Source organism: Ostrinia nubilalis, chromosome 28, assembly GCF_963855985.1.
Source record: "Ostrinia nubilalis chromosome 28, ilOstNubi1.1, whole genome shotgun sequence".
In the NCBI taxonomy this organism is placed as follows: domain Eukaryota; kingdom Metazoa; phylum Arthropoda; class Insecta; order Lepidoptera; family Crambidae; genus Ostrinia; species Ostrinia nubilalis.
In genome coordinates this window covers 1742035-1761936 of record NC_087115.1, presented here as the reverse complement: position 1 = coordinate 1761936, position 19902 = coordinate 1742035, and the positions used below count along the sequence as shown (strand labels likewise).

General features: G+C 38.2%; 2 protein-coding genes and 1 long non-coding RNA gene across 3 annotated transcripts; 1 reads left to right on the top strand and 2 right to left on the bottom strand.

The window, feature by feature from the left end:
* The first annotated feature begins 1575 nt into the window (after positions 1–1575).
* On the top strand, positions 1576–3553 carry LOC135085371 (juvenile hormone esterase-like). The gene is made up of 2 exons (XM_063980154.1): positions 1576–2772; positions 3375–3553. Exons 1-2 carry the CDS (start codon positions 1664–1666, stop codon positions 3541–3543), a joined length of 1278 nt encoding a protein of 425 aa, XP_063836224.1. The 5' UTR covers positions 1576–1663; the 3' UTR covers positions 3544–3553.
* Positions 3554–7706: 4153 nt separating this feature from the next.
* LOC135085418 (uncharacterized) lies at positions 7707–10688 on the bottom strand. The gene is made up of 3 exons (XR_010260109.1): positions 10558–10688; positions 10050–10157; positions 7707–7796 (listed from the first exon to the last, which is right to left on the bottom strand). It is a non-coding gene; the product is annotated as an uncharacterized LOC135085418 (long non-coding RNA).
* A 551-nt stretch (positions 10689–11239) lies between these two features.
* Positions 11240–18413, bottom strand: LOC135085187 (transmembrane protein 26). The gene is made up of 5 exons (XM_063979939.1): positions 18199–18413; positions 15095–15224; positions 14084–14243; positions 12979–13156; positions 11240–11420 (listed from the first exon to the last, which is right to left on the bottom strand). Exons 1-5 carry the CDS (start codon positions 18399–18401, stop codon positions 11240–11242), a joined length of 852 nt encoding a protein of 283 aa, XP_063836009.1. The 5' UTR covers positions 18402–18413.
* Positions 18414–19902: the final 1489 nt, after the last annotated feature.

Below are 19902 nucleotides of genomic sequence, written 5' to 3'. Positions count from 1 at the left end.
AAACGTCAAATGCAAAAGTCAAACTATTGTTTGTTTTATTTTTAATTTGACGTTCCGTTTTGTACATGCAATACAAGTGTGTTTTTTAATTATTTATTATAATATTAGACGACGATTCCTATCAATACGTCATACTTTACTTATTTTTTTACTTCCTACTTAGTAGAAATCATAAAATAATAATATCGTTTTATTTTCACTCTAAATACTGCCATCTATTGACGACTCAAGTACAATTTTCTCGCAGCCATCTTTAGCCGACTCTGTAAAAAGAAGGTACCTAAAGTAAGTCTTGTGAGTGAGTTCCTTGAATAATTCAACATTTATACAAAAATTTGCTAATCCTAACATCACATTATGAACATCATAACCATTATAAGTCGTAAAAGTAGGTATAGTAGCGGAGGTTGGTTCCTGTGATTGAAGACGCGCGCACCGACGCGGAGTCTTGGGTTCAAAATACATTTTTGTTATTTTTTACACTGATTTGGTTGTGTCCTTGCCTAGTAAATAACGACCAACCTGCTATAAAATAGTGATAAATGTAGAATATCATCAACCTAAACCTCAGATGTTTCATAGCTCAACGTTGAGCAATTTTTATTTTATTAATCATAATAAGTTACATACATTTTACTTATAAATCCATGATTATTACTTAACAATGACGAGAAAAATTGTTTTATCTTTTATTTAATCAAGTTAGATTGCAGGTAGATTTGATACAGTAAAATGAAAATCGGCACGTACAGCTATCGCAAAACTTGATAATGAACTTTATTGTCATAACTTTTATGATGTTTTTTGAATGGCAAATTCGTCTCATTAAAGTGTTAATCAACCTTTTTGTATAAAAAGAGAGCAACAATTAAAAAAGTATAATTTTAAGTGAATCTGTGGAAATGCGCGCGCTAATCCTAGCTGTCAGTGTAGCCATTTTTGGCGCGGTTTCGGGTGTAGAAAAAACACAGATTATAAACACCAAGTATGGTAAAGTTGAGGGTTGTTTAGCAGCGAATGGACTGTACTATGAATACTTGGGGATACGATATGGAATACCTGTGAAATTTAGAGTAAGTAATCATCAGCTTTTTAATATAAGTCAAGAACTTATAAGTAGATACAATTTAAATAAATCTAATTTATTTTCTATTAATCGACTGAGTTTTTAGATAGTTTATACCTACCACTTTTTCAAACAGTTGAGCTATATTTATTTAGTAGGTAACTAAACATCTTAATTTCGTGCCATCAATTTTTTACTTCGTTCGTTCGTTCGTTCGTTTCAGCCAAATGACGTCCACTGCTGGACAAAGGCCTCCCCCAAGGTTTTCCACAATGAACGGTCCTGCGCTGCCCGCATCCAGGCTCTTCCCGCGACCTTTACCAGATCGTCGGTCCACCTAGTAGGAGGCCTGCCTGCTTTTTACTTCAAGTGTAGATATTTCAGACACATTTAGCTACAAACCAGTACAAACTTTTAATTTTCCAGGAACCAGAAGAACCGCCGACGCACACAGATGTGTACAAAGCAGAGAATCGAGCCGTGCTCTGTCCTCAATTCCCTTGCAACGACCCTCTGGCCGTGCCCAGTGACAACGAGGACTGTCTGGTCCTCAACATCTTCTCCCCAAGCAATCTCCTCAACTCTTCTCTCCCCGTCATGGTCTTCCTTCACGGAGGAGGCTTTGGAGTCGGCTCTGGCTCCCCCAGCTTCTACGGTCCTCAGTACCTTGTCAGCCATGGGATATGTGTCGTCACTTTGAACTACAGACTTAACGCTTATGGATTCCTTAACCTGGGCATTCAGGAAGCACCAGGAAATGCAGGTTTGAAGGACATCAGAGCAGCTTTGAGATGGATCAGAGATAATATTGCTAGTTTTGGAGGAGATCCAGATAATGTTACGGTATTTGGACAAGGAAGCGGCGGTATTGCAGCACTGTATTTGACTCTATCTGAATCCACGAAAGGTCTCTTCCATAGAGTGATTTCAGAGAGCGGGACTATGTTTTCACCGCATTCGTTTGATGGTTACCCCCTGACCACTGCCAGTCAAGTAGCAAAAGCTCTAGGTGTCAACACAGTAGACCCTGAAGAATTACTGAACATCTACTCAGAGGCATCGATCCTCAAAGTAGAAGAAGCTATATCGAAACAGATGAACCCGAAAACGGTCTTCTTGCCATCAGTTGAAGAAGAATTCGAAGATGAAGAACCTTTCCTGACTGATACTCCTTACAATATCTTAAAGAACAAAGATTTCCATGCAGTTCCCATCATAATAGGGTTGAATACCGTCGAAGGTTTGACTAGCACGTTAGACTACAACACAGTCACGAGTCAAATGGACAGGATCAAGAACGAAGATTTCTCGTGTTTAGACCAACGTAGTCTCGACATCCCTAAAGAAGAAAAGGAAGAATTCAGGAAGACTTTGAAAGACACGTACTTTGCAAGCATCGATTCTGACGAAACTGTCATTGGGGGTATCATCAATCTAAACTCTGACTTCTCTTTCGTTGGTCCTATGTCTCTATTCACGGAAATGTACGCGAATTCATCAACTCCTGTGTATCAGTACATCTTTAATTACATTGGCAACAGGAACTTGGGTAGGCTGTTGACGAACAGCAGTTTGCTGGCTACTGCCAACCAGGATGAGCTGTTCTATATCTTTGAGCTGGAGAGACTTCCGCTGCCGATGGACGAGGAAGATGCCCGAATGGTCACGTTTATGACCATGATGTGGTCTAACTTTGCTAAGTTTGGGTAAGTTTTTGAACAAGATTAAACTGAAAAAGTTAACCTAACACTTAGTTTAGTTAGTTAAGGTTAATAATATAGGTAATACTTTAGCATATTTTGTGTGCTCCACATTACATGAGAATCGAACAAAGAACTTTTTAGTTTAGTTAGTCCATAGACTATTACATAATACAAAATCTTTCCTATTAGGTACGTATCAATTAAACTATAATGGCGCAAGTACACTATACGGAAAATTGGCCATGACGTAATAGTGTGAACACCATCTCGGTTACTTTTTCCTCCCCCACCGTGCGTCGCCCATACTTCGGTGTGCGGACTAGCGCTTCGACTTGGACAATTTTCCGCATAGTGTTCGTTTCAGCTTGATGATGTCCACTGCTGGACAAAGGCCTCCCCCAAAGTTTTCCACAATTAAAGGTCCTGCGCAGCCTGCGCTGCCCGCATCCAGGCTCTTTCCGTGACATTTACCAGATAATCGGTCCACCTAGTAGGAAGCCTGCCCACGCTACATCTTCCAGCCCTTGGTCGCCACTTGAGAACTTTTCTGCCCCAGCGGCCATCGTATCTACGAGCTATGTGCCCAATATAACCTCATTTTCCAGGTCGCCCACCCCTGAGCCCGGTAACGGAGAATGGCTACCATACCCTCATCACCTGGCCATAGACTTGGAACCCCAATACGTGAACCCACTGACGCCCGAGCGAGCGTACTTTTGGCGCGCTTTCTACCTCAAATATGGCGTTGACATGCCAAAAGCGCGGGAAGATTAACCGCCATTTTGTTTGACTAGTTTTTAGTAATTTATTTTTAATTTAAATTAATTTGAATCTTGCTCAATAAATTAATCTAATAATATCACTAGCAACTGTTTTATTTAAATAAATACTGACTAGTTTTAGTGTAGTTAAAACAGGCATTTTAAGAATAAGAAATGAAACACATTTTTCTCCAACAAATTTTATTATAAAAATCTACGAAATTTATTAAAATAGATAATATTGGGAACTTGCAAGCATTCCAAAACCAACATTTTCACCTAGAGACAATTACTTTTTTTGTGCGTGCTCTTTAATACAATTTTCAATTTTAAATAATTTAATATTTTAAACCTTTGAAATTATTTACTATAGATTTCCTTCAAATCCAACAATAATATAATTTATATAAATACAAACGACCTAAGTATAAGTTTAGTCAATCATTTTAATTTTAATCCCAATCCAAAACAATCATGACAATAAATATTTTCATTCTTATTAAGCTAAGAATACTAAAATTGCTTATCGCTATAAAATCTATTTAGCAATTTTCATATCGACAATTTACAAATCGTTTACGATGAACGTATTTTATAAAAATCTTTCCAAAAGAGCAAAGCATTTAAAATTGTATTCCATTGCCCTTTCGAAAAGACAGAAAAGTTCGTTTCATTTTCCCGCGATGTCAAAGTGACATTCCAAAAATGGCGCGAAGCCTAATTTAATTTTTGTTTTTTCTCCGTCGAACGCTAGCTTTTTTTTCAACTGCTGCTGTCACTGTCACTGTCACTGCTGTCCTTCTTCCTCTTTTTCTTCTTCTCTCGCCTGTCCTCCTTGTCTCTGTGCTTAGGGCGCGGGCTCTCCCTTCGCACGCGGTGATGTCAAATGCCAGAATCATCTGTGGTGTGGTGCACGTTGTTTAGAGACTCTTCTGATGTTTCCGATTTTTGTTTTTTCTTAGCTCTGAAAAAAAAGTCAGATATTTTTTCTTTGCAGGTTGTAGACCAAGCCCTCAGCATAATGTAGACCAAGAGCTAAGCTACTTACCTCGCATAGCTGAGGCAGTTTCCAGCAGTGTATTTTTAGTTTGCGATTTTCACACAACTAAGTACAGAAAACTGTGTCAGCTCCGCGAGCTAAGTAGCTTAGCTCTTGGTCTACATTAGGCTGAGGGCCGAGTGTTAAGTGGATTCAGTCTCTAAAGTAAATATTTTAACTCTATTATTATGGGCTAGCATTATGAAATATACAAAATTTTAATTGCTGTGTCTTGTTTTCTTATCGATACCTTCAGGTTCAATTGTCGTATAAACCAAAACCCTACTTTTCAGGAGAGTCAAAAAACGTTTTTTTTTTTAATAAAAAAATCGTAACTTTTTTATTTGAGAAGTTATAAAAAAATGACCAAGAGAAAACATTTTTCAATTCTTGCGATGAAAAAGTCTAGATATTTAAAAAATGGGCATCTTCAATAGTTTTAAAGTTAGCTTGGAGTTACGTCCTTAAAAAAGGCACTCGGTGGTTTATACGACCCATTATATTGGACCTAAAAATAACTCTTTACGTCGTATTTGATTTTTTAGTAAACACGAGACTGAAATTGATGGCTTAAAGACCATTAGATGTAATTTTTTTGGTTTATACACCCATTGATAAAGTGATTTATTCAAATGTATTATTAAAACTATACATGTAAATAATGTATTGTTTACTATTTCCAGGCTTTTGTTGTTTAGAGAATTTGCACAAAGATATTTAACAGTGTAAAAACTATATTTGGTTGAGGTAGAAATAATAAATTTGCTTGCATACGAAAAATAACAAGTTTATTGTTTTTTTTTACAATTTTGCAGGAAAATTATGGCAAAACTAATAATTTTAAACAAAACAAATCACCATAAATTTTGAACAAAAAAATACAATTACAGCAAAACATTAAGACAGCTTTCCTGGTTCTCTGCTGACGCATATTGAATTCGTTTGGTTAAATTTTGCATAAAGAGAAGAGCCCCAGTATGCTCAAGAGAAGGATTTGTAATTTTTTGAGAATTTCTCTAAGGAATTTATATCTTTACAAGAAACCCAAATTTAAATTACAGCTAAAAGTAAAGGCTAGATGACAAAATTTCCATTATTTGTCCGTCAGACAGATAATTAGAAAATATTAGACTCATATTTTTTATTTTCTTTCATAATTAAATAATAACAGTGCTACACAGAATTGAAATGGCGCGATACGTCACGTTTGAGTAGAATTTTTATTCAAAAGTGACGTCACGCGACATTTCATCTCAATATAACACTGTAATTATTCGATTATGGAAAAAAATATGAGTCTAATATTTTCTAATTATCTGTCTGACGGACTAAACAGAATTTCGATTTCATTACCTAGTCATCATCCCTAATAGTACTTGTAAAGTAATACATTATTACAGAGCATATCAAAAGGATATAAATAGCCTTCATGAGCACACTATGGCTTGTTTTCTTTGTTTAAAAGTCTTGAATTCATCACATTTAGTCGAGATCAATTCACGAGTGTTAGTCCAGTCATTTCGTCCGAAAAAAAGGCAAATAAAAGAAAATGAATTTGCGCTTCTAATTTTTTAATATGTTGTAGGGTATCCCTAGAAAAGCTTAACTTGAGATTGTCGACCAAGCTTTCCTAGGAGCTTTCGCCGCCATCTTGGAAAACGCTTAAAATTTGTTTTTCGGCAATAACTCGGCTATCCGATGAGATTCGAAAATTTTTGTAGGACACTTTTTGTAGCTTTCTTTGTGCTCTACAATAACGCCCGAACCATTTTTAGCGTATCATGCATCGTTATCGAGATATCGATCGATAAAGTCAAAAATTTTGGACACAATTTTTGTTTTTTGCTTTTTTTTTCTTTGGGTCTTAATAAATATGAAAAATTCCGAAATAATTAAATAATTAATTAAAAAGTAAAAAGTAAAATTTAATTATTTTTAATTACTTTTTTTTAAGTAACGGCAAAGCATTTGTATTAGTTGGTTCTTGTTTTGATCCCTTGTGAGAAACTTCTCCTGGCTAACTTTTGGAGTAGTTGTCTCATCGAATGTGAACTCCGGCGATTGGTTTTTTCTCGAACGTCGTACTCTTTCCGAAGTTTTCGTTCCAGCGAGTGTCATATCAGTCGGATAACCGTCGAATATGATTGCAACCTTTCCTTCGAAGTTATGTTGTACGTATCTGACGTTAATTATTTAATTATTCCGAAATAATTTGTGTCCAAAATTTTTGACTTTATCGATCGATATCTCGATAACGATGCATGATACGCTAAAAATGGTTCGGGCGTTATTGTAGAGCACAAAGAAAGCTACAAAAAGTGTCCTACAAAAATTTTCGAGTCTCATCGGATAGCCGAGTTATTGCCGAAAAACAAATTTTACCCCTTTTTTCAACATGGCGGCGAAAGCTCCTAGGAAAGCTTGGTCGACAATCTCAAGTTAAGCTTTTCTAGGTATCCCCTACAACATATTAAAAAATTAGAAGCGCAAATTCATTTTCTTTTTTGAATGTACGTAATGACTGGACTATGTACTGGACCTGGAAAGCAAGCTTATTATATGTATACCTACCTATCTAGTTATTATCTTTAAAAGTAGAAACAATCAACTTTCTTTAACTTTATAATTAAGAAAAACTTACTTACTGTCCATACGATGCAATAAATAAATGAATATGAATATGAAACAGATAATTACCATATTGAATACGTGGACTTACGACGTTGGATCCAAATATCTGGCAATATGTCTTTGGGCGTAAAAACCATTTTCAATTACGAGAGAGTTTTACATCCTGGCTTAAAAAAATGTATGGTTGATACATCTTAGCAAAAATACCAAAAACAAGCGTTCGGTTTTTACATCGTTTATAAGGTATTTATTTATCTTTTAGGCTATAGTTTTTTGGGGCGTATAAACATTTTTTTAGCGAATTTCAATATATCGAATATACAGCTCGATAGAGAAAAAAATTCTGATTAAAATGGTATATATAACTCAATTTGGCCAAAATGGTTTATACGACAATTGAACCTGAAGGTGTCGTTATGTTTTTACCTTCATTCCAGAGATTTCCAGGTATAATTTTTGGTTTCAAAATTGCTGTGGATATAATAAAAATGACTTCTTACCCTTTTTTCCTCTCATTTTCGATGGTTATCTGGTCTTTGAACAGTGTAGATAGCTCCAGCTCTCTGATTTCGTCCGAGTTGGTAAGAATGATCGCCCTGTAACATACAATTTAGTTAAGAAAGGAAGTTGCGCGTGTGTCTCCCTTTCAAAAACTTTTACGTTTTTCCCTGAATCTTAAACTATCTGTAACCAAATTTCAATTAAATCGGTTCAGCAGAATGATTTAATTACCAAGATCTAATAGGTAGGAAAACGTATTACGTGTAGGCAGGCCTCCTATAAAGATGCCACACGGGTGTTGAGGTGCTTCTCTCTTACTAGGTGGACCGACGATCTGTTGAAGGTCGCGGGAAGCTCCTGGATGCGGACAGTGCAGGACCGGTCGTCGCGTTGTGGAAATCTTTAGAGAAGGCCATTGTCCAGCGGTGAACGCTCGTAGGTAGACTCAATGTTTACTTAAAATCAAAAAGTAAAGTTTTAAGCGCCATTACATTATTGTGGCTCAAATCCACTTATTTTTACATTAAGTAGGTATATTTTTAATAGTTTCCTACGGTCAGAGTTAAGGCCAGTCATCAACTGTAAACAGACAGGCATACATCGTATAGCGAGGCGAGGGTGCAGGGTGCTGAAAGGGGTCGATTGTCGCCTTGACACACCACGAATCACCTGCGCTAGGGATTGACGGAGTTTGTCGATATCGATAAAAAATCAGCGTTCTGCCCCCCTAGTCAAATTGTAAATGTGACAGTTTTCATGTCGCAAGATGGTCGAAAAGCCTTTTTTTGTATGGAGTTTCAACGGGTTCGATTTTCGATTCGATCATAAAGTGCAACTTGTCTAGACCCACTGTGTGCTTAGCCTAGGCGCAGACCACCGACTTTTAATTGGCCGATAGTTGAACCCGATTCTTATTTGTATGAAAAATCGGTGAAATGTGCGCACTTTTATACATCTCCTCCATACCTTCTGATCAACGGCCTGACCCAGTCGGCCAACTAAAAGTCGGTGGTTTGCGCCTAGTCTTAGTGCGAGTTTGTATAAATTTTATCGACACGTCCCATCCCGAGGGCAAAGGGCGCGCCCAAACGACTGCGCGGGGCGCTCGATCGCTAGATGACCTGGCTATCTGTTCTATACATATACAATATACAATGTATACTTTGTTTGTATTGCAACAAACTGAACGAATTGGAAAGCACGCTGATTTTGTTCCACATGTTAAAAGGGCTTAGGGTGTTGTTTTTAATATCGGATTTCATCTCAAACGATTCTTTTCTCAGCACCAGCCTAATGTTGTCCCGATGTGGTGGTAGGGCAAGCTATACATATTTGGGACGTGAACGTGTATAAGTGCCCTGGAAAGGGCCTATGTACAGTGTGTACTGAATTTTTTCAATTTGAACGCTGAATTTTTTTTTTAATATTTATTCAGTTTAGACCACAAGTGGCACTTATGAACGTCAATAGAAAATAATAAAAAAAGAAAAGGTAGCCCTTATGGGGCACTTTACATGTCTCCTTATCTTTTGGGCCCTACCAGCGCTTCGAGACAAACATATGGCAAGTGCTGAGAAGAAACGCCGGAACAAACTCAGTCACCACTTATTGCCAGGAATTATCTAACGGTAAGAATAGTCAAATTAAAGTACATCAAATATGTGCAGACTGAACTGACCACGTATTGGCCTGCATAATGCACGCACGATATGAAATACACCCTAAGTATATTATTTGAGATTTAGTTCATAAAACTAAAAAAAATTAAAAGAGACCTGTATCAGACCTAGAGGTTCCGGGCTCAATTCCAAGAGGAGACAAAATTGTTTTCTGCTCGGTTTGGTAGAGTAGGGCTTGTTCTAAGTCCGTCTGATAAAAAAGACCTCAAGATATCTGGATGCAGGCCGCTGTCAACCGGCCATTATGGAATCATTGGGGGAGGCCTATTATATTGAGCAGTGATGATGATGATGATGAGTAGGTAGCTGGCGCTAGATGCGGGCTGTAACTAATCGGCCAATTTAGGAATCATTAGTGGAGACCTATGTTCAGCAGTGGACGTCCTATGGCTAAAATGATGATGATGAAGAAAGGTAGGGCTTGAAGGCGCTAGATGTGGGCCGTTACTATCCGGTCAATCTGGAAATCATTAGGGGAGGCCTGTTCAGCAGTGGACGTCCTATGGCTAAAATGATGATGATGATGAAGAAAGGTAGGTCTGGAAGGTGCTAGATGCGGGCCGCTACTAATCAATCAATCTGGGAATCATTAAGGAAGGCCTATGTTCAGCAGTGGACGTCCTGTGGCTGAAATGATGATGATAGATTAGGACCTGATGATGAACTCACCTGATTCTTCCACCATCGACTCTGTCGTGTTTCTTGCCGTCACTGATGACTGATATCGAAGTCTCTCCGATTTCATGCTTCTTTTTATGTTTCTTCGTTTTGTGTTTTCTGAAAAAGTTTATAACTGAAAAACGGTACAAACAGATAAGCACTCTTTCACCAAGTTTCACGGGATCCAGTAATGCAGTATCCCGCAAAACATAATACATTATCAGTCAGAATACGCAAGATGTCAGCGCGACAAGCGTATAACAAATCTTTGTTGTGTAAAGCTTAAAGCAGACTTATCAACTCGGAAAGGAATCCACACTGTATCGCCTTTTGCAAGCTGTCACCGCCTTTCGCTTGTACGGTGCGGATAAGTGTGCGTTGCAGTATGTAGTTTCATATACAGAATACTGACCGCCTCGAGTTGATACGGTTACGATCCCTTTCCGCGTTGATATGTGCTACGTCTTTAATTGTGTTATAGGTATAATTGTAACATAGTTTTTTGCTAACAACTCACTTGTGTTTATCTTTTTTGTCCTTCTCCTTCTTGTCGCTGGATTTGTTCTTCTTTTTCTTTCTGTACACGGAGCCCCCGTTGCCTTCGTCTACCGTCTCTAAGTGTAGAACGTAGAGACGGTAGATTTGGAGGAGGATTACCTGTGGACAAAGCATCAATAACATTAATTCAGAGTTCATTTAAGGACATCTTTAATTTTTATCCCGGCATCGATTTTCAGCGGGTGCCCGTTGAGCATTTGCATATTCAATTAGGTATAGTTGTTGCAATTCACGAAGGCAAGTGAGCTTTACATTGTGGTGGCTCGCTACTGTTCGTTACTCAAAAGTTTTGATAGACATTACTTACACTATCGTTATGTGCATGCATGTACACGGACACACACAAGTAAAGCTCACTTGCCTTCGTGAGTTGCAACTGCAAGAACTATTTTCCAAGGAAGTAAGGATCTATAAAATAATAGATGCCCAAATAGAGGGGGAGACGCGTGGCGCAAATTGAAGTGATACAATATAGGAATTGGCCAAACCTGTGTGTGCCAAAATAAAAATAAAAAAAGTCAATTTTAAATAATTATAATCTGTGCATGACATTAGAGATGCGCAACTATCGACAGTTTTAATATCGACAAATGACCTAGAAATGTGTTTAACAAAAAAAATATTATCCTAATTACAGAAAATCATTTAAGATCAAAAGTACGTACCAAAGTGTTCTTGCAAGTGAAGAAGATGTTCATATAGTTGATGATCTTGTAGTGACAGATGATGAGCAGCCTGAACGCCAGGAAGGGGGCGTCCTGCAGCGCTATGTTCATGATGATGGCGCACACTTCGATGGAGCAGCAACACGCGCGGCTGTTTCTGTAGAGGAAACTCATCATCATCATCATTATGATGATCATGATCATGATCATAAGGTCATTCAAGCCCAGTTTCTGAATTAAGAAACACCTTGAGCGTACCTACTCGTCTGCTATAGTCTGGTCTGCGAGCACGTAGAATTTTGTCCAATGACCCCAAGCTACCGATCTTTATCGCTCGCGCACAATTATGTTGCTGTCGCGCTCGCACACTCACTGCGGCACTCGCACAGTCGCGACAGCAATATAATTACGCGCGAGCGATAAGGATCGGTAGCTTGGGGTCATTGGACAAAATTCTACGTGCTCACAGACCGGGCTTTACTCAAGGATGAATTTTAAAAGTTCATACTTGATTGCAGACGCACGATTTCTTTAATATTACACTTTTTAGTTAGGGAGGCCTGCCGGGCTAGGATGCGCACCGTGGCAAAAATTATTAATATTTTTTTTTTAGTTTTTAAAATTCATATTTAAATAGGTAAGTAGTCGTTCACTTGTTTTTTCGTTTAGCTGGAATACCTTATACACAACAAGTATACACCAAAATCACGAATTTGCATGAAGTTGACTATAAATAAGTACAGTGTGTAAGCGGTGTAAAGCAATACGAAATCAAACCAAATAAAGCATTAAAAAAAATTATACAGGGTGTTAGGTAAATGGGTATATGAGCCGACACTAGCCCATGTTAACATGGTCATATAAATGGTATGGTGAAGTCAGAAAATTGATATCTTCATTTTAATTATTTTAATTTTCATACAAATCGGATTTTATCAAATATATTTTGTATGAAAATTAAAAAAATTTAAATGATGTTATCAATTTTCTGACTTCACCATACCATTTATATGACCATGTTAACATGGGCTAGTGTCGGCTCATATGCCCATTTACCTAACACCCTGTATAAATGATATAACTATAGGTCTAGCGCTCAACTCAGTTGGTGCCTGAGGTATGGGAGCGGCGCACGGGAGCGTTTTTTTGAGACGTCATATTTTTTTTATCCACAACGAGGAAGCTCTTAGCCTGTATCTCACCTGATGGTAAGTGATGATCAAATGAAATAATATGTCAATATCACCCCGCCCGTACCGTCCCATCCCATACCTCAGTCAGTGACTCAGTTATAGTTCCAAAATACTGAACTGTCCTATGCATGACATTGACAGTAGGGCGCCACCGTCAATACCGGATCGCTGGTTCGGATTTTTGCCATGTTGGAAACCATATAGTTGAACGGTGGTAGCGCCCCCCTGTCATTGAGTTTGGTGGGACAGTTCAGCGTGGGTCATCTTTAAGCGCTAAACTGACGTTTCTAATCCTCCAACATGTTGGGCGCCAATCTTGGCTTTTTATTATTTTTTTCTCTGACGTTTTATCTGTCTGTCAACCTGACATTTACAAAATATGATAGTTATGCAGAAAACAGAGAATACAGATTACCAAAACTCTTACAATAAAATAAAAGCCAACAAAAAAGCAAAATGAAAAGCTATCCAAAATGGCAACAAAACACCGTGCAAACGCGCTGGCGTGCACTAAATACGTACATTTCAGACCTATTGGCTGTCCCCCGGGACTTCCTGCTCTTGGTGGCTGTCAGAACGACGGTGAACTGCATCAGGGACCACGACCAGATGGCCAGGGTCAAGAGGACCAGGACTTTCTCTGACGCCACCTTCTGGTCTTTGAAGGAATCGAAAAATTCGATTATGTCCGCCGCCGTGCCTGGTTGGGGAAATTAAAGGATATATACAGGATGAGTTCTTTTCAGCACTGGCCCATTTATTGTCCTGAAGCAGTGGTAGGGTTAATACGGGGACGTGTGAAAGTGCTTTTTTAAAGTACATTCATCATCATCATCATCAAAGCATCATTTAAAAAAAATGAGTTTATGAGTTTTTTTTTTTATGAAAAAGGTGCGGAAATAATTCCGAAAATTCACCACCAATCCCGAGTTTCCTGTTTCATAATAATTATTAATCTAGCGATCGCTGCAATAAAATGCAGGTGTAATTTTTACAGATTTTAGTCAAATTATGATTTATTTATTAGTTCAATTCCCGGGTATGTCAAGCGAATTTCCGGAAATGTTTGAATGCAGTTCTCTTTCTTTTCATTAGTAAAGAAGTTTATTGAGTTTTTTAGTGGCGACCAAAGCCCGGAAGACGTAATGCGGGCACTCTCACTAAGTGGACCGACGATCTGGTGAAGGTCACGAGAAGAACAAAAATTGGCAGCTTGGGATCGGTCGTTGTGTATCCTTGAGAGGCCTTTGTCCAGCTGTGGACGTCATTTGACTGAAACGAACGAACGTCGAACTCCGCCAATGTTCTTCTGATTAATTTCGTTGCGGGTCCAATGACAGTTTAAGCTGTTAACTTTCCCCCGGGACAAACTTGACCTTCACTGGTTGGGTTATTGGCGGTCAAGCTGTAGATCCAACTTACACAGGAGTTGTAGCGGTGGGAACGAGAGGTGCAGTGGCGTAATTATAAGGTGGCAGGGCGCGCAAAAGGGGTTCCCACCTTCATCTTCTTTTTTTCGTCTCCTGTTCTTCTTCTGCTTTTCTTCTTTTTTCTTCTTATATGATACATTTACGCTACTGGAGAGGTGGGAATAGTCCTGTTTGTACACAACACAAAAGTCTCTTACCAATATACACCAAAAGCAGCTGGCTGAGCTGGTCTCTCGTCAGGTCACCTTTGGGCAGGAGCCAGCGGCCGACGATCAGGGTTAGCATAAGGAACTGCTCGATCAGGGTCACCCACATGTCTGTATCGATCTTGGTGTTCAAAGGGTTCGGGAAGTTGGTCTGCTGAGAGAGAAAATTTTAGAAGAGAGTAAGTAATGAAAATCATTAATGATTCTCTGAAAAAAATATTTTATAGGTAACTAAGGCCCGGTCTGTGAGCACGTAGAATTTTGTCCAATGGCCCCAAGCTACCCATCCTTATCGCTCGCGCGTAATTATATTGCTGTCGCGACTGTGCGACGGGCGCCCGCAGTGAGTGTGCGAGCGCGATAGCAACAAAATTACGCGTGAGCGATAAGGATGGGTAGCTTGGGGTCATTGGACAAAATTCTACGTGCTCGAAGACCAGACTATGGTACAAATTTTAATCCTTATACAGGGTAGATAAGGAACGATAAGTGATTACTTATCATTTCCACCCTATAGATAAGTTACAAATGTCCTAACGAGCAACAGTGTGCCTTTACGGTTTGCCATTTCTTAGCGTTAAGAGCATCTCAAATGTCAAACTAAATTATGAATAACTTGAAAAAATCGAACTGCCTTAGGCGGGAATCGAATCAACGACCTACTATGTACTACCCAATATTAATGAAACAAACGCTGGCCGTAACAGCGTATTAGGTACCTACACTTGAAAATTTCAATGGGTTCATCCAGTGTCTAATGCCCGTTTTCACCATCAATCCCTAATTTTAAGTGACCCCTATCCTATGGTAACACATTCAGGAATTTTGCTTTTCATAGGGGTACCTAAAAATTAGGGAACGATGGTGAAAACGGGCATAAGTAGCCCAGATGGAAGAGCAGTCGCCCGGCAAGCGAAGGTCATGGGTTCGATTCCCGCCTTAGGCAGTTCGATTTTTTCAAGTTATTTATAATTTAGTTTCAAATTCTTATTGGTTTCTCACCTCGACGTAAGACGAGGGTGTGGTGACGCTGTTCTGCTGGTCCTCGCGCCGCATGTCCACCTTGTGTAGTTCTAGCAGCCATATTGCTGGCACCACGAGGCCTAGGTAGATAAATACTGATGGGCAGAACCTGGGGACAAGAATAGAAAAAAAGAAAGAGAAAATCTTTATCTGACAGCGAAATAAAATACCTTTTGAGCGCCACGTCTTCTATAGTAGACAATATTAATGAGAACATTTTCTTCATTAAAAGCTAGCTGTGTCTGAGACATCAGAATCGAAAATATTTTTTTCAATTTTAACCAATATTTTGGCGCGAGAGACTAGTCTCTAGAGAGGGGCTAAAAAGGCAACTCCGACAAACGTTACTTCGACATTACATTTACTAGGTACGACACTACTGAATATCGACATGACTTTACTTCTACACTACACTACTTAGACAAAGGCGAATTTTTTTTACATAAGTAGCCCATTGCAGTGCAGTAGCTCCTGAGATAACGCGTTTAAGCAAAAAAAACAAACCCTTCAGTAATTAAGTAAGGTAAGATTAGATTTATTTATTTTTCTTTAGGACATTTCCACCGTTAAACAGTATCAAGGTCATCTTTCGTACACCCTGTATATTACGTTTTTCCAACGAATCCTTCGTCATGCAGCCGCTAATTCGCTGTCAACGTGGGAGCGACCGGAAGCCATTTGCGGCAAATTGCCACGGCTTCGGGTTTCGTTGTTTGGCCAGACGTTTGAGGTTGCAAATCCTAATTTGCCTAGTCAATCTGTTAATAAACACGAGTGTAAAGAATTTTGGTTACTTTTTAGGGTTCTATGCCTCAAAAGGAAAAAAGGGAATCACTTTGTTGTTCGTCTATGTCTGTAAGACCATTTTTCTCAGGAACAAGCTGAAATTCATATCAAATACTCAGGTCTACAGTCCCTTGGAACTGTGAAAAAATCAAACTTCTAAGTCAACGCAATCAAAAGATACAGCCGTTTATGCCGCAAATTTTCGACACTCGCAAAGGAATCAAAACCTACAGAGTAGGTAATTACGTCACGTGAACTCAGAATCTTGAAATTTGGTATGAAACAACGTCTTAAAGCACAAATAAAGGAAAAAGTGAATCGAATTTATACCTGCAGATTTGTACGGAATTTTGGACTATAAACCATTTTTCTTTCAAAACGTAGGTAAATATTGATGAAACAAGTTTTTACAACATTATTATTCTGGTGTCAATCAAAGTTATAGCAACAGCGTGACCGAGGGAAACTTAATTAATTGAATTAAACAAAATTAGGCAGTAAAATTGGCAAACATGACGTTTCACTTTCCCGCCAAGACGCCATTTTAATTAATTTAACACGTTACGTCACCAACCTTTGAAGGGTTGCGGTGACATTTGCCGTATTGTGAACGGGCGCCGACCCTCGACGGGCTTTGATTAACCCCAGCTAGTATAGTTGTGTGACGAATCCCATGGAATATAGATATACCTACTTGTGTGATGAATCCCATGGAATACTTACAACTGAATTATTGGCAGTCAAGCTGTAAATCCTGGTTACACAGGAGTTGCAGCAGCGGTGGGAATAGTCCCGTAATGCGGTACTGATCGATCCCATCACTTTTTCCTACCACTGCAACTTCGGTACCTACAGCCAGAATCTACAGTTTGGCCCACTTGATATGGCTGCCACAGAATACCAGCGTTATACTTTAGGTCTTGACCTAGGGCATAGCACATGCTGAGTGGCTGCCATTTTAGTGCAAATTTAACTACATAAGTAAGTAATTATATTGTTGTAAGTAGTCTAAGGATGTTTGGACTAAATAAAAATATTTTTCTTTCTTTCTTTCTTTCATCTTCAATAAAGCTGAAGAGTTTGTTTGTTCACTTGAACGTGCTAATCTCAGGAGAACTATGTACTGGTCCGATTTAAAAATAAATAAGTAAGTAATAGTATGTTTGTGTTGGATAGCCCATTTATCGAGAAAGGCTTTAGGCTATTACTATAACATCACCGTACCGTAGGTAGGTAATCACTCAGCATAATCCTACTTATTGTCTCAGTAATAAATATTGTGTTTATTTACAAAAAAAAAAGTAAACCACTATGGCGTCTAGTGGTAAAACCACCGGTCTCAGACCCGAGATCCCGGGTTCGATGCCCAACGGGGTAACATTTTCCGCTCTAGTTGCTGGTGTTGTTGTATGGAGTTTGACAGACTTTTGGCGTCTGTCGTGAATCGTGAACAACATTTTTGTTTTTAGGCAGTAACCGAACTGGCTGGCACTGTAGTTAAAGATTGATTCCGGGTGTAGCTTGCTTTCAGTATCTAATTAAAACAATTTTAAACAATAAAAACAGCTTCGGTACACGCCTTACCTACTTAATATACCGATGTAAGCAAATTCAAACCACAATGTTCCAAAAATACGTCAAACTATACATAATTTATAGGCCTTTATTTAACCTATTAGCCGCCATCCCATGTTAAAAGCTAAGGCGCCTGGACTGGAACAGTAAGAAAAATACTGTTTTGAAAATAAACAAAGGCCCCTATTTTAATATAAATGTAAGTTTAGGGTTGTCTAGGCAATCCTAAAAATAGACACAAAATAAATAAAGCATTTGTTTATGTCTTTTTACTAGAAATGTTTCAATTTGTTAATGTTTTCTTTTAAAAGACGTGGCGTGGAGGAGGGCACGGAAACGTTTGTTCCATTGAAGACCGTGGCGCTGAAAAGGTTAACCATAAATTGCTTACGTTTTGGGTGATCACTGTTATAAAATGATCCATAACATTACAAAACGACGCAAAAATTGTAGGTAGTGGACTGTCTAGGCGCAGACCACCGATTTTTAGTTGGCCGATAGTTGGGTCGGGCGGTTAATCAGTATGGAGATGTATGAAAGTGCGCACATTACACCGATTGATTCTTCGTACAAATTAGAATCGGGCCCAACCTTTAGGCTAGGCCTGACCATCAGGCCTAGCCTAAGTAATCCTATATGATAGGATTATACTAAGCATTGAAATTGAAATTCGACCAACCAAAAGATAGGTTACAACTAAAATTAATAAAATATAAACTCACCATTTCCACTCCTGATTCTCTTTTATAGTAAGCGTGAAAATTCCTTCAAATATCAGCAACAATATCGGAGTGGCCAAATACCAGTATTCTATGTCTTTTTTAAAAACAGTCACTTGCCATATTGCTATTATCCCGTGGCAGGCGAAAACTAAACGAGTGATCACTGCTTTGATTGTAGCCAAAACTTTTCCAACATTTGCCATTTTATTGTATTTTGTTTTTTAGTTCAGGCTGCAAAACAACATTCCATTGCTTTTGTTATTTTTTTAATTATTAAATTCAAATTTGAAAATTTAGTTATAATTTTTACTTTAAGGCACTATGATTAAGGCACTGGTTTAGGAACAGCTTTTGTTTATAAAATAATACTATAAAAGTTTATCAATGCGAATGCATCGCATACCGAAGCAAGACTGAACTGCTGAGATTTTATTCTCAATAAAAACCTTATACTACGAAATCCTCAGCTCAAAACGACCTTTTCTATCCAATGCCATACATTGCTGGTCACAAAGTATTATTTGCGGTGAAAATTGGAACTAGTTTTCCCAAAGTAATTTTGAAATCTCACGAAGACAGTGGCGCCACCAAACTTTTTCGATGCAAAGGCGTCGATGTATGCGTTCCATTTATGAAATAACGCATAGGGGTTAGAATTTAACGCGCGCAAACGCGAAACAGGCCAATCGCAGTCACCCTTCCCAGAAAAGGGCTTGGGACTTCGGGAAATTAGGCTTAATCTTGCACATTCGCTATCCAAATCCTATGTCTTAGACATACGGTCGTAAATCCAACGGCAACTGCACAGCGGTTCAAATTGGTTTGAACAGTCAGAGGTAAAGCGAAAGTTATGCGAAAATTCACCTTCTTTTATCGCTGAAAGGAAAATAGATCGTTTGTATCACCCTCCAGTACAAATACAGGTCATTTTAGCACTATACCAAGTTCCAGTGACGTCATCATGTACACAGGGTGACTGGATAAACAAAGGATTGTAAAACAATGAAAATGTTATGACTAGACCATCATTATTTATTACATTATTTTAATGACTGGGGGACCTAAAATGCTTTTTCCGTCACTGTGTGCACTATTTAGGACTCGAACCTGGGACCTGATTATCCAGATTAAAAATATAATTAAAAAGACAAATTTAATTTTATAATATTTGGGACATAAGAACATCAAAATAAATAATATCATTTAATTGAAACTGCAATTTGCACTTACCTCCTTATTTTTTAGAACCCATCGCATTTTTTTCCAATCAATATTTATTTATGGCCAGTTTAAAATTCGAGCTCAATTTGAGCTATAAATAAATTAATGGTGTAAATCGACCTTTATTATTTTTATTAAGTTGGTACAAAGTTAGTTTTAGCGGGAAGAAAAAAACAAAAAGTTGTCAATTTTGCATAACTTTTGGATTGATGAAATTAAAAATGTAATAAATGTTTTGGGCTGTATTTAAATAAATATGGACCGTCGTATATTGCGGTGTAAGCCGCGTGTATGCTACAGTGAAGTAGAAGAACCTAGCCTTGATGAATATGTTTGTAAGTACGAATGTCTTATGAAAATACCTATTTTCATTTAATTTAGAATTTTCACTGGCAATATAACTACTGAGCTGAGTTCAACAATTAGAAAGCTAACCCTTTAGTAAAATTACATTGAAGTTATAGGGTCCTTAAAATATTTATT